The sequence below is a fragment of the Oryctolagus cuniculus genome, chromosome 7 (genome assembly GCF_964237555.1).
Source record: "Oryctolagus cuniculus chromosome 7, mOryCun1.1, whole genome shotgun sequence".
In the NCBI taxonomy this organism is placed as follows: domain Eukaryota; kingdom Metazoa; phylum Chordata; class Mammalia; order Lagomorpha; family Leporidae; genus Oryctolagus; species Oryctolagus cuniculus.
In genome coordinates, this window is record NC_091438.1 from 47,331,861 (window position 1) to 47,347,055 (window position 15,195).

At 38.8% G+C, this 15,195-nt stretch overlaps 1 protein-coding gene across 2 annotated transcripts in view; it reads left to right on the top strand.

The window, feature by feature from the left end:
• Window positions 1-15,195, top strand: part of HORMAD1 (HORMA domain containing 1) — a 70,572-nt gene that overhangs the window by 13,586 nt on the left and 41,791 nt on the right. Inside the window, exons 10-16 of one of the 2 annotated variants that reach the window (XM_070077739.1) lie at window positions 2,759-3,018; window positions 5,938-6,004; window positions 6,086-6,162; window positions 7,553-7,636; window positions 9,668-9,739; window positions 12,651-12,802; window positions 14,154-14,293. In XM_070077739.1, coding sequence (XP_069933840.1) covers window positions 2,759-3,018; window positions 5,938-6,004; window positions 6,086-6,162; window positions 7,553-7,636; window positions 9,668-9,739; window positions 12,651-12,731 — 641 coding nt within the window. In that variant the 3' untranslated portion in view covers window positions 12,732-12,802; window positions 14,154-14,293. The remainder of the gene's footprint in view (window positions 1-2,758; window positions 3,019-5,937; window positions 6,005-6,085; window positions 6,163-7,552; window positions 7,637-9,667; window positions 9,740-12,650; window positions 12,803-14,153; window positions 14,294-15,195) is intronic. The other variant, XM_070077738.1, reaches the window with a different exon arrangement.

The window sequence follows — 15,195 nt, forward strand, 5'->3', positions numbered from 1 at the left end:
GTCTCCCATGTGTGTGCAGGGATTCCCAAGCATTTGGGCCATCTCCTACTGCTTTCCCAGGTCATCAGCAGAGAGCTGGATCAGAAGTGGAGCAGCCAGGACTTGAAGAGGCACCCATATGGGATGCTGGCGCTGCAGGGAGATGCTTAAACTACTATGCCACAGCAATGGCCCCAGTATCTTTATGTTTTATTATTATTGAAATAATTGGTTTCTATCCCAAATTTTTTTAGTATCTAAATTGTTATATACTTATTGAAATTTTAAAAATTATGTTTAATATTAGTATTTGAAAAAACTTACAAAAACAGACTTTAAAATATATACTTGTCAATTATAGGAACATTTCCATGTGAAATATAACCTCTCTTATAATTGTAAAGAAACAAAACATGGAGATACCAGTTTTTACTTATCATATTACTAAAACTTGTAAACTCATTATTGACAAGGATATGGGGAAATAGGCACTTTTATACTTTTTTTTAGAAAAAGATTTATTTATTTAATGGCAGAGTTAGAGAGACAGAGACAGAGAGTGAGAGAGAGATCTTCCATCCTCTACTACGCTCCCCAAGTGACCACAGTGGGCAGGGCTAGGCCAGGCCAAAGCCAGAAGCCTTGACCTCCATTTAGGTCTCCCATGTGGGAGGCAGTGGTCCAGCCCAAGCACTTGGGTCATTTTGTGCTGTTTCCTCATTTGCATTAGCAGGGAGCTGGATTGGAAGTGGAGTAGCAAGGACTTGAACCAGTGCTCATATGAGATGCCAGTGTCAAAGTCAGCTGCTTAACCTGCTATGCCACAATGCCAGCCCTGACATCCTTGAAGAAATGTATATGGGTTGAACATTTTTGGAGGATGGTATAGCGGTATCAATGTCTTTTTTTTTTTTTTTTTTTGGTACAGGCAGAGTTAGACAGTGAGAGAGAGACAGAGAGAAAGATCTTCCTTCCATTGGTTCATCCCCCAAATGGCCACCACGGCCGGCGCGCTGCACCGATCCGAAGCCAGGAGCCAGGTGCTTCCTCCTGGTCTCCCATGCAGGTGCAGGGCCCAAGGACTTGGGCCATCCTCCACTGCCTTCCCGGGCCACAGCAGAGAGCTGGACTGGAAGAGGAGCAACTGAGACAGAACCGGTGCCCCAACCAGGACTAGAACCCGGAGTGCCAGTGCCACAGGTGGAGGATTAGCTTAGTGAGCTGCGGTGCCAGCCAGTGTATTTTTTAAAGGGATGCCAGCTGCATAAGCAGTAGCTTAACCTGCTATGCCACAATACTGGCCCTGTCAGCCTTTAAAACAATTTTTTTGTTTCTGTTTTTAAAGATTTATTTATTTACTTACTTGAAAGGCAGAGTTACACAGAAAGAGAGACTACACAGATGTGTGGGATGTTCCATCCACCATATCCCTCCTCAAATGGCTTCAACGGCTGGAGCTGAGCCAGGCCAAAGCCAGGAGCCAGGAGCTTCTTCTGGGTCTCTCATGTGGGTGCAGGGGCCTAAGGACTTAGGCCATCCTCCTCTGCTTTCCCAGGCATGTTAGCAGGGAGGTTGATCAGAAATGGAGCAGCTGGGACATGAGCTGGTGCCCATATGGTTTATCAGGTAGCAGATTATCTGCTATGCCACACTATCAAAATTTTAGATGCACCTTCTTTTGAATCTAAAAACTTTTTTAAAAATTATTTATTTATTTGAAAAGCAATTTCAGAGAGAATCTTCCATCTGGTGTTTCACTCCCCAGATGGTCACAATGACTGGGGCTGGGCCAAACCAAAGCCAGAAACCAGGAACTCTATGTGGGGTCTCCTACCTGAGTGCAGGGGTCTAAACACTTGGGCCATTCTCTGCTGCTTTCCCAGGCACATTAGCAGGGAGCTGGATCGGAAGTGGAATAGAACTTGAACTGGTACCCATATGGAATGCCCTTATTGCAGGCAGTGGCTTAATAGCTGTGCCACAATGCTAGCCCCAAATCTAGAAATTCATAAGCTAGAAAAATATCTTGAGAGTATACTTGCACAAATATACAAGGTTATATATTTATAAGGATTTTCATTATAACATTGGCTAAAATAGAAACAAACTGGAAATGTGTCTTTCATTGAAGATTGAGTAAATTATGAACCATTTATATAATAGAATACTGTGCAAGTTGTTTAAAAGAATAGACTGAAAAAATTTTAAAAAATATAAAAGAGTTGACTGATAAATTATCTGAGAGATAGGAAGAATAGCTAGATGCAGAACAGTATGATCTCATTTGTGTTTTTAAAGCATGTATAAAGAGAGGCTGGAGACACACACACACATATATACTAAAATCTATGTAAGTATGAAATCTTCTATTACATGTAATGTCTCCTCAAAGACTTAAAGCATTAAAATACCAACCAACATTTTTGAAATACTCAGTGTATGCCTGTTCTGTCCTGAACATTTTACAATGCTTTATTTAATTCATTTGATACCAATAGTGATCTTATGAAGGTAGGTACTATTATTTTCCTTATTTAATGAATGAGGAATTCAAATTAGGGATGAAAAATAATTTACTCAAGCTCACACAGCCAGGTAAGTAAAGAAAACAGAGGTTATCTTTGAGAATAAAATGGGGAGTTGGAAATAGTAGGACGATTTTGACTTTTCAGTTTATGCCCTTCTATACTATTTGAAATTTCTTAATCTGCATGTATTTGTATAATATTAATACAATTTTCTTCAGTTCATTAACAGCACAGTTTATACTTCTTTGCAGTTACACCCCCAGATTACCAACCTCCTGGTTTTAAGGATGGTGATTGTGCTGGAGTAACATTTGAAGGGGAGCCTATGTACTTAAATGTGGGAGAAGTCCCAACACCTTTTCACAACTTTAGAGTAAAAGTCACCACTGAGAAAGAACAAATGGAAAATATTGATACACTTCTACTATCATCAAAACAATTAAAAACACCCTTTCAAAAAATCCTGATGGATAAAGATGATCAAGAAGATGAACAGGAACATTATATAAATGTGAGTGTATTTGAAGAGTTATAAAGTAAAATAGTAACAAATGTTTGACTCAATTCTGATAATGTTTCTAGCTTTCATTAATATTTGTATTAATACTATATTATCATAAACTCAAGGTTGGAAAGGACCTTAAAAATAAAATCTGGTACTGTGGTCTTAAACCTTTTTAATCTTCCTACAAAAGACATCCTACTCAGAAATTGAAAGCATGATTATTCTTTTTTAAAAAAATTTTATTTTAATTTTAATCCATTTTTAAACATTCAATATAGTTCATGGATATAATTCTAAGAATATAATGATATGTCCTTCCTCCCTCCAATTGTCTTCCTCCTACCCAAAAGCATAAATATTCTAACTAAAGCAAGAAATGGTCCTGGAGGCTCAAGAAATCATCTGTCCTCATAGTGGGCCCTGAGGAAACCCCTAGGATTCTAGGGAATAACTTAAAAATTATTGAACTCAGGGCTAGTGGTGTGCTTCAGAGGGTTAAGCTGCCACCTCTGATGCCAGTATTCCATGTGGCACCGGTTTGAGTCCTGGTTACTCCACTTCCCATCTATCTCCCTGCTAATACGTCTGGGTAAACAATGGAAGATGGCCCAAGTTCTTGGGCCCCTGCTACCCACTTAGGAGACCCAGATGGAGTTCCAGGCTCCTGGCTTCGGTCCAGATGATTGCAGTCATTGGGGAGTGAACCCACATATGGAAGACCTCTCTGTCTTTCCTTCTCTCTGTATAACCCTGCCATTCAAATAAATAAATTTAAAAAAATTATTGAACTAGTCCAGTCCCCAACTAATGACAGAATATATAATATCCAGCCAGTATATAATATACATAATAGCCCTACTGAGTGTTCATTTTAGCCTGTACTTGAATTTCTTTAGGGCCTGGAGTGTCACTGTCCTGAAGCAGTCTGGAAGGCAGGAAAAGGGTCTTCATCATCTTTTTTTAATGTTTATTTTTATTTATTTTTATCCATTTGAAAGGCATGGTGACACAGAGTTGGGGAGACAGAGAGGGAGATTTCACGGGCTGGTTCACTCCCCGAATGCTGGCAACAGCTAAGCCTATTCCAGGCTGAAGCCAGGAGTCTGGAACTCCATCTGGGTCTCAGATGGGTAACAAGAGTATAAGCACTTGAGTCATGATCTGCTGCCTCCCAGAATGCATTAGCAAGAAGCTGGATCAAAGCATAGTAGCCAGGACTCTCTAACTAGCACTCCAGTATGGGATGGGGCATCCAAAGTGGTGACTTAACCCACCACACCACAACACCTGCCCCTTACTCATCTTTTTAATCATCCAGTGCCATGCCTAGCACTTAGATTTGGAGTCAGTGTGTCTCAGTATTGGTTGAATGAATAGATGAATAGAAGTTGGTTATCTCACTGCCAGTAAATGTCAAAGTTACTGCTTTAGTCTTTCTGCATTACAATTTGTCTTTTAATTTTCCCTCCCTCCCTCCCTCCCTTCCTCCCTCTCTCCCTCCCTCCCTCCCTCCCTTCCTTCCTTCCTTTCTTCCTTCCTTAATTCCTTAATTCCTTCCTTTTTCCTCCCTCCCTCCCTCCCTCCCTCCTTCCTTCCCTCCTACCTTTCTTTCTTTCATTCATTCATTTTTACTTATTTGAGAGGCAGAGTTATAGACAGAGATAGATGTCTTCCATCTGCTGGTTCACTCCCCAAATGACTGCAAAGGCCAGGGTTGGGCCAGGCTGAAGCCAGGAGCCAGAACCTTCTTCCGGTCTACTTCATGGGTGCAAGGGCCCAAGTACTTGGACCATCTTCTGCTGCTTTCCCAGGCGCATTAGCAGGGAGCTGGATTGGAAGTGGAACAGTGAGGACTTGAACCAGCATCCATAGGGGATGCATGCCCAGCAGATGGTGGCTTAACTTGCTACACCACAGTGGTCCCCAGAGGCTCATAATTCTGAATTATGCTTTGTGTCAATATCTTTACAAAGAGAAAATTCAGTCAACTTTCAATGAATTCAGTCAAAAAAGAAAAACTTTCCTCAAGCCTAAATCCCACTGTTTTATAAACAGATATGACTGGGATTTTTTTATCATTCTTTAAAATATTTAAGTCTCTTTCACATACACTGCAAAAGGTATCAGTAAATACAGATGTTAATGCTTTGTTTTTCCACCATACCATGACTAATTCTATCCTTTGTTAACCTCCCTCAAGAGAGTTGGGGCATATTCAGAGTTTAGGTTAGCATTTGTATGGCGATTCTAGAGCATGTGTTAACATGTGTAATTCTGTGCCCTCAAACAATGGTACTATCTAAAAAGATTCTTAAAATTATCATTCATTTGGAGAAAGTTGTATATTTTTGTCATTTTAAGAAAAGATTTATTTATTTATTTATTTGAAAGGCAGAGTTACAGGGAGACAGAGGCAGAGAGAGAGAGATCTTCCATCTGCTGATCCACTCCCCAAATGGCTGCAATAGCTGGAGCTGGGCTGATCCCAAGCCAGGAGCCAGGAGCTTCCTCCGGGTCTCCCACGTGGGTGCAGAGGCCCAAGCATTTGGACCATCCTCCACTGCTTTCCCAGGCAATAGCAGAGAACTGGATTGGAAGTAGAGCAGTCAGGACCTGAACCAGGGCCCATTTGGGTATCCGGCCCTGCAGGCAGCAGCCTTACCCACTATGCCATAGCACCACCCTTGTCATTTGTTTTTAAAGCAGCTCTACAAAGTGAAGAAAAATCATGATTTTGACTTTGCTTAAATAAAGAAATTGTGTTGTGATAGTAATTGTAGGACCTTTTTTATTTCTAGGATTCATAAAAGCAGTCCTAGTTTTATTTTATATTTAGCCTTCACATAAAAAAAATTTGTTCATAAATAAATATAATTGTTTCAATTATTTTTTAAATGTATCCATTTTTTACATATAATTATGTAGGATGATTTTGACATTGAAACTAAAATGGAAGAGCAGAAAAAACACCCTGGATGTTCTGAACTTGGAGGTAAGATGTGAATGAAAACAAAAACTAACTTACTTTAATTAAACTTTATACCATTTTAACTTTAAAAAAATTTTTTTATAGAACCAAGTTTAGTTTGTGAGGAGGATGAAATTATGAAGTGTAAAGAAAGTCCAGACCTTTCCGTTTCTCATAACCAGGTACAAACTTGATAGTTCCAACTCACTTGTAATTTGTTTCTCAGATTTTCTTATTCTAGCTCTTTTAGAATAGAATTAGGTGTTTAGAGTACTTACTGTTAACAAAATCTGGCAATTATGTGTTGAAAATTTGTGAGTATAATACTGGAGAATTTGCTTAGTAACAAACCTAGAATTTCAGAGCTAGATAGAGATGCAATTATTTATTCCACGCTATTTCATGTTTAAAAATGGGGCATCTGGGCAGGCCATTGGCCTAGTTGAACACATCTGTCAGGATACTCACATCCTATTTAGGAATGCCTGAATTCAACCCAGCTTTGTTTCTGATCCAGCTTCCTGCTAATGTGCACCCTTGGAGGCAGCAGGTAATGGTTCATGTAGTTGGGTTCCTGCCAACCACTTGGGAAACCTGGACTGGGTTCAAAGCCCCTTGCTGTGGCCTGGGCAGGCCATTGTTAGTGTTTGGAGAGAGTGAAACCAGTGGATAGGAGCGCTCTGTTTGTCGCATCTCAATTTTTTAAAGATTTATTTATTTATTTGAAATAAATTTTGTTTATTTATTTATTTGAAGTAAATTTGAAAGGTATATATATATGTATATATATATATATATATATATAGAGAGAGAGAGAGAGAGAGAGAGAGAGAGAGAATCTTCCATCCATTGGTTCACTTCCCAAATGGCTGCAACTCCAGGGCTGAGCCAAGCCAAAGCCAGGAGCAGGAGCTTCTTCCTGGTCTCCCATTTGGGCACAGAGGCCCAAGAACTTGGACCATCTTCCAACACTTTCCCAGGCATATTACCAGGGAGCTAGATCAGAAGTGGAGCAACTGGGACTCTAACCAGCAGCACCCATACGGGATGCCAGCACTGTAGGTGGAGGCTTAGCTTTCTAGGCCACGGTACCAGCCCCGCATCTCAAATTTTTTTAAAAAATTTAATAATAAAATAAATGAAGTATATAATACATTTTTGTTGCCTTGGAGCAGAGATTGTTAATTGTGCTTTCCATATATAGTACTGTAAAATTCTGAAATAACACATTTAGATAATATGAACTTGGAAATAATGGGATTTGTGATTGTCCCTCTTCCTCTGCCCAGCCCCTTTCCCAAATGAGATTGGGCAAAAATTCTTATCTTCTGGATGTATAATGCTTAGTGTTCATTTGGGATTTTCTCAGTTCAGTAAATGATCAGTTGTGTACAGCACTGGTTTCAATATCTTCTGTGCTTTTGGTGGAAGTGTGAACCAACTCAAAATTGTTCGATGTCATCAGCTTAATATAAAAAGACTCTAAATTTTATGTGATTAAATTTTTGGACTCCATGTATTATAAGAATTTTATTATGTTATCTATTTTTGTGTAACTATTTTCTTTTTTAGGTTGAGCAGTTAGTCAACAAAACATCTGAACTTGTTATGTCTGAAAGCAAAACAAGAAGTGGAAAAATCTTTCAGAATAAAATGGTAAATATCTGTAGGTTTGTTTTCCATTCTAACCTTATAATTCCCCCCACATGAGTTTATTTTAATACCTCATTTGTTGGACTGACATTTATTAAATACCTATTATGTATCAGGTACTTTACTCGGTGCTATGACTATAACCTGAATAACACATAGTGATTGATCTTAACTAAAATTTTAGTAACTAAAGGTAAACAAGCAATGTACAACAGGCCTGTTAGAGAAGTCTAAATAAGCTTTATTGGGGCAGAAAGGAAGGGATGATTAATTTTTCTTAATGTACATTAGAGAGTAAAAATCCAGGAAGGGCTTTGAGAAATATTACTAGTATTACTAGTAACCAGACTCCCAAGGGAATTTATTAGAATGCCAGAAATTCCCATGTTCTATATTATAAATTATCTTGTTAATAAAACATTATAAAATTATCTTTTGTATATATCTTGTATAAAAATAATCTCATGTTCTTAAGCAAAAAAACTCATTGCTTTATTTCAGTTTTCAGTATGCATTATATGAATTCAAATTTCACACTTGATTTTAGATCTTTGTACTACTCTCTAAGGTTCAGGTATAAAAAAGCATTCTGTAAAATATAGTATAAAATACTACATCCAAAGATATGGAACAGATAGCTCACTCTATCAGTGGAGGGCCAGAGTATTTCTTCCCAATCTCCCATTCATTGATGTCCTGTTGGACAAGGTAGTAATAGTAAGAGCTGGAAATCAGCAAACACCCCAGAGCTTGTTTCTTAAGAGAACTTGGTAAATATTTACCAAAATAGCACTGATTATAATGAGATGTTTAGGGGCCTTGTGTTCCAAACACATTCTCAAGGAAATTAGAACTTACAGAAGTCAGCGTTCAAACTAAAGTGCTGGTGAAAGAAAGAAATAAAGGAATGTCAAAAAAAATTATCACTTCTGGTAGCAAAATGTTCTTCCTAGCCAGTTTCTGTTTAGGATGAGTATCCTTTAATAAGAAATAGGGAGAAATTATTAAACAAGATTTCCTTGTAATTTAAGAGGTTTTGGAACATGAATTCATTTCTGAAATTGCATGTGTTTTTGGATATAAACTCAGAGTACTTCTCATTTTGAGACTCATGACTGATGTATGCTTAAGAAAGGGCATTTCAAGTATCAGAAAAGAATTTTCTTTTAGAGAATAATGTGGCAGCTAATTGTCATCTTCCAATATACAATATTTTAACAGCTGTCTGTATAGCAGTATTCACAACACCCAAAATATGGGCAAAAGCTAAGTGTCCATTGACAGATAAATAGTGGTATATCCTTACAATCAAAAATGATTCATCGGCCGGCGCCGCAGCTCACTAGGCTAATCCTCCGCCTAGCGGCACCGGCACACCGGGTTCTAGTCCCGGTCGGGGCGCCGGATTCTGTCCCGGTTGCCCCTCTTCCAGGCCAGCTCTCTGCTGTGGCCCGGGAGTGCAGTGGAGGATGGCCCAGGTGCTTGGGCCCTGCACCCCATGGGAGACCAGGAAAAGCACCTGGCTCCTGGCTCCTGCCATCGGATCAGTGCGGTGTGCCGGCCGCAGCGCGCCGGCTGCGGCGGCCATTGGAGGGTGAACCAATGGCAAAGGAAGACCTTTCTCTCTGTCTCTCTCTCTCTCACTATCCACTCTGCTTGTCAAAAAAAGTCCACATACTACATGATTCCATTCATAGGAAAGTCAGAATTGGGAAAGCTATTGAGGCAGGAAGTCTTAAGGCTAGTGGGAGGATGAAGGAATAGAAGCGTGAGAGGTAAAGGATATGAAGTTTCTTTTTGAAGTGATGGAAGTATTCTAAAATTGTCTATGGTGACAGTTGCACAACTCAGTAAATATACTTAAATTCATTGTTTTGTATACTTTTGGATAGATGAATCATAGAGTATCTGAATCTTCATAAAGCTTTATAAAGCTGTTTTTAAAAAACTATGTGTAGATGCATATAAGGTTGAAAAATTAAATATTGACTGTTCTTTGAGAGTAACAAAGTACTGATTATTCTCATTGTGGAGGCAAATGAAAATCAGCCAGTAAAATCTTCTAAAGAAAATCGGAAGAGAAGTCAGCCTGAATCTAAGAAAAATGTAAGTCTTATGATAATATATGGGTGAAATAAATTAGTAAGTATCAGAATGTCATTACTATACATTAAATTTAAAATGAAATAATTTGATAGTGTTTCTGGATATGCCTTGGAGTTCTGCTATTCAAATCTTGCTTAAATTATTTTGTTCTAAAAAATTAGGCTGGGCAGGTGTTTGGTGTAAGAGTTAAGATGCTGCTTGAGACACCCATATTCCCGATTGGAGTGTTTGGGTTCAAATCTCGGCTCCACCTATTCCAGCTTCCTGTTAATGTGCACTGAAAGGCAGTAGGTGATGGCTCAAACACTTGGGTCCTTGTTACCCATGTAGGAGCTATTGTGAGGTCTGGGCTTCTGTCTCAGCCTGACCCAATCATTGGAATTTAGGTCATTTGGAGAGTGAACCAGAGGATAGGATATTCCTTCTCCCTCTCCCTTCATATATAACTAATACATATGAATAAAATAAATAAAAATATAAATGAAATTCATAAAAATAAAAATGAAACAATTTATAAGTAAGATACACTGTGTTGGTTAATTGTTTTCAGTGTACATATCTGCTGTCTTGTTTCACAAATGATTTAAAGAAATTAGAAGAATTCATAAAATAGAAATCAGGGCTGTTGCTGTGGCGCAGTGGGTTAAAGCCCTGGCCTGCAGTGCTGGCATCCCATATGGGTGCTGATTCAAGTCCCAGCTGCTCCACTTCCGATCCAGCTCCCTGCTAATGCATCTGGGAAAGCAGCAGCAGATGACCCAAGTCCTTAGACCCCTGTACACATGTGGGAGACCTGGAAGAAGCTCTGGTCTCCTGACTTTGGATCAGCTTAGCTCTGTTGTGGCCATTTGGGGAGTGAATTAGCAGATGGAAGACTCTCTCTCTGTCTCTGCCTCTCTCTGTAACTCTTTGAAATAAATAAAATAAATCTTTAAATAAATAAAAATCAGCATTAGGAAAAATGTGAGTAGACTAATATTCAGGCCATTTTTTATGTAGAACTGAAATTGGGCCTGAAATCTAAGCTTTCTATAGGCCAAAACTAAAGTAGAAATAAAGTAAGTTTTCAAATTTATGTGTTTTCTAAAAATGTAGAATTTCCTCCTGGTACCTCTAGAGAAAGAAAACTTTTCCTCATCTAAATCCTATAGTGTTTGTTTGTTTGTTTGTTTGTTTTATTTATAAGAATTACAGAGAGAATGGGAGAGACAGAGATAGAGACAGAGGTCTTCCATCTGCTGGTTCACGCTCCAAATGGTCACAACAGCCAGGGCTGAGCCAGGCTGAAGCCAGGAGCCAGGAGCATCTTTCAGGTCTCCTACATGGGTGCAGCGGCCCAAGCACATGGGCTATATTCCGCTGCTTTCCCAGGCACATTAGCAGGGAGCTAAATCGGAAGTGGAGCAGCTGGGACTTGAACCAATGCCCATATGAGATGTCGGTGCTGCAAATGGCAGCTTTACCCACTGTACCTTAATGCCAGCCCCAGTTGTTTTATACTTGTAACCTCTTTTTACCAAATTAGACAATGTATTTAACATTTCTGAAATAAATATATTTTTCCAACTAAAATTTTAGTATTGTAGTAGTTTAAAATTAGGCAATTGAAAACTTAGATTATTTTATAAAAATCAAATGTTAAATGGGTAATCTCAAAAATATATTTGGTTAATATTTTTGTCTATTTATAGAACTTACAGGCCGGTGCCGTGGCTCACTAGGCTAATCCTCCGCCTTGCGGCACCGGCACACCGGGTTCTAGTCCCGGTCGGGGTGCTGGATTCTGTCCCGGTTGCCCCTCTTCCAGGCCAGCTCTCTGTTGTGGCCAGGGAGTGCAGTGGAGGATGGCCCAATTCCTTGGGCCCTGCACCCCATGGGAGACCAGGATAAGTACCTGGCTCCTGCCATCGGATCAGCGCGGTGCGCCGGCTGCAGCGCGCCGGCTGCGGCGGCCATTGGAGGGTGAACCAATGGCAAAGGAAGACCTTTCTCTCTCTCTCTCTCTCTCACTATCCACTCTGCCTGTCAAAATAAATAAATAAATAAATAAACTTACAAATGGAATGAAATGGAACTACCTGACATTCCATTACTACATTAGATTCTTTAATTTTTCCATTGTATTAAGTCTTGATTTTTTTCCTATAAAATCATAATCTGTTACTCTCAATGAGTTTTTTTCCAGGAAAATTAAAGTTCAGTAACTCAGGAGATCTTGTTAGGAATTCCTTGAATTATCCTCCTATTTATTAAAAAAAAAAGTGCATTAAATGTTTACTGTCAAGCCCTGCTAAGTACCAGAGGAATAAAAATCAAGACATAATTTAAATCTTCCATGGTGCCAAGAGAAAATGTTTCTCTATTTCTAATTCATTTAAAAAATTTTCTCTTATTTAACTATTTTGAGGACATAGATGAAATCTATCTCCTAAACCCCACAGCAGCCCTAATGAGGATCTTACACTTTGTGTGTATGTGTGTGTATATGTGTAGAGTTTCAGCAGCCATTGGAAGCAATAATAAATTTTATCCTATATTTAAAAAATCCATATATCCTGGGGTCAGTGTTGTGGTGTAGTAGGTTAAGCCTCCACCTGTGGTACTGGCATTCCAAGTGGGTGCTGGTTCATGTCCTGGCTGCTCCTCTTCTGATCCAGCTTTCTGCTGATGGCCTGGGAAACCAGTGGAAGATGGCCCAATTCCGTGGGCCCCTGCACCTATGTGGGAAACCCAGAAGAAGCTCCTGGCTCCTGGCTTCAGATCAGCCCAGCTCTGGCTGTTAAGGCCATTTGGGGAGTCAACCAATGGATGGAAGATCTTTCTCTCTGTCTCTCTCTATCACTCTGTCAAAATAAAGAAAGAAAGAAATAATCCACATATCCTACTCTTAGTAATTGTTTTCTTTTGACAGGTACACCATGACTTTGATTCTCCTAGTCAAGAGTCAATCCCAAAAAGGAGAAAGTTTAGTGAACCAAAGGAACATTTGTAAACATTATTTCTTCTACACATTTGCAAAGTTCTCAACATTTAAATTAAGAGACAGTATATTGCTATGTTAAGGTGTGTTTTCCCTACCTCTGAAAATGTATACATAATTTTAAGCAGTTCATTCAGTAACATGAAGTTTTTAGCTGTCATATTGTACTCCTTAATATTATGTGAGACAAGTTCAAAACTTTGTACACAACCAAAAATACAGATGTCATAATTTATTCCATTCATTATCTGCTCAATATTGATCTATAATTTTTTGGATATTTCCTTTAAATATGTATTAATTTTTAAGACCCTCTAAGTCCATTTTTGAAGCAAATAATGTTTTTGGTATTAAAATATTCACTTTTTACTTATGTTAAAACTACAATTTAACTTGCTTTGCCATTTTGTTATTAAAACAATATTCTTTAATACTTTGATATAATGTTAACATGATAATATATGATGTATGGTTTAAAAATGAGTGCTTTGTCTGTTTTTACATTTTTCACTACAGATCAAAAAGATGACTGATTTTTAAGGCCTAGTGTTTGTAGCAGAATAAAGTGTTTAATATGTAGGCTCTTTGTTTGCTTCTAATTTTTACTAGCAGAAAATGTTAGGTACTGATTTTGAGATCATTTTGGTAGATATTACTTTACAAGAGCTAAGCATATTTCCTAGAACTTTTGAATGGTATTGTGAAAGATACTGTACTTTTAAGGAAAAATCCAAGAACTAGTTCCAGCCTTGCCAATTTCCTTTGCCTTAGAAAAGAAAAACTTAAAACTTGGTGTGTTTGCCTCGTCTAGTTTCAGCAGCCATATCCCCAAAACATACATTATTCATAGGCTTGTCAGTAACAAGCCCTATAGGAAATGTTGATAAATATGCAAAATACGTGTACCTATCCTGCTTAATGTAAACCAAACAGATCGATCCAGGTCAGGTTTTTTTAGTCAAGTCGGGGATAAGCTTTCTATCAAAAACAACCAATTTTAAGATGTTTGTTTATTCTTAGCATTATTCCCTGGATCCCAACATTTCTCAATTAATTGTTCCAATGCTACAGTAACACACCTGCTACGTTCAAATTGACCAACAGAAACTACAAGATTGGCAGCCCTTGTTAGCTCACTGAATGCTTTGATTGGCCGGTTTAATAGGGGTGGGGAGCGCAGCCCTCTTTCCTCTCTTCCACCGCGGTTTCCTTCGTTGGATTGACCAGCTGTCAGATTGAACCCAAACCTGCCTCCTTTTGGTGGTGTTTGTCTGGATCGCAACACAATAGCCGAGGGGGAGAGCCTCCCCTTGCAAGCTCCGGTTGGCTGGACTCAACCGTGGGGATTTCTGATTGGTCCAATGAAGGAACACCAAGATAGGTTGCCTAGTGATCCTTAGGAAGCTGATGTGTTATTCCTTCTCTGCATCGAAGGATCAGGAAGTTTGTGTTCTCTGCGTGGCTAAGAAGTTTTTCATCTACCGAGACGGGGATTGGGAGGGGGGAACAGGTGCCCTGCTAATATAGAACGCAAACCACCGCCTGCGTCCAGCGTAACCCAGGATTAATATCAGGTAAGCAATGGCTAAATTTCATTTCCCAACGTCCAAAAAAAAAAAAAACACCTCAAATTATTTATTTTATTTTATGGGGAGAGGGAGGTTTTAGATATTTGGGACCATTTGGTTTGTTTTTCTAGATTTCATTTTTAACTAGTAAATGCCCAGGGTAAATAAGTTTCTCAAAGGAGATTCTCCTTTATTGTTTTCCCAGAGGGTTTAAAGTTTTTTGGATTGAGTTAAGAAATAGCCCCTATTCACAGTGCCAGGTAAAGGTAGTGCCCTTAAACATTTATTTCATGGTTCTCTTCCTCCTTCACTCTTCTTCCTGCCTCCCACCAAAAATATTTGAAATATACGCTTTTACAACCTGCCTTGTAAGTCACTTCACTTGTATTTTTGTTTTCAACGTCCACATGCATTGTGAGTATTCGTTTTAATCAATATATATTTATTGAGCAATTGTAATGTTAAAGATGTGCTAGTTGCTATGGAGGATATAAAACCCCAAGAAGACAATATTCCTGCCCTCAAGAAGTTTACAGTTGAGAGAACCATACTAAAAGACAGACTATAATAAATGTTTTAAGGAAGTAAGTATAAATAAAGTTCTACAAAAGTACAGGTGAAGGAGAGATGAATTCTGGCCATGGGACATATGGGTAAAGATTCACTTAAAGTTTCAGTGAGTCTTCAGTGGGCCTTTGAAGAATGGGTAGAATTTAGAGAGGAAGGGAAAAGGGAGAGAAGCACAGCAAAGACAAAGGAACAAAGGCAGAAAGAAAGCACAGGACAGACGTATTTGATGAAAGTATTTACAGGGAGTGTAATAGGAAATATTGCCGGGAGGTAGAACTGGTTCCAATCTTAGTGGCTGTTAAATATTGTCCTTTTGTTCTCAAAAAATATTTTCTTTA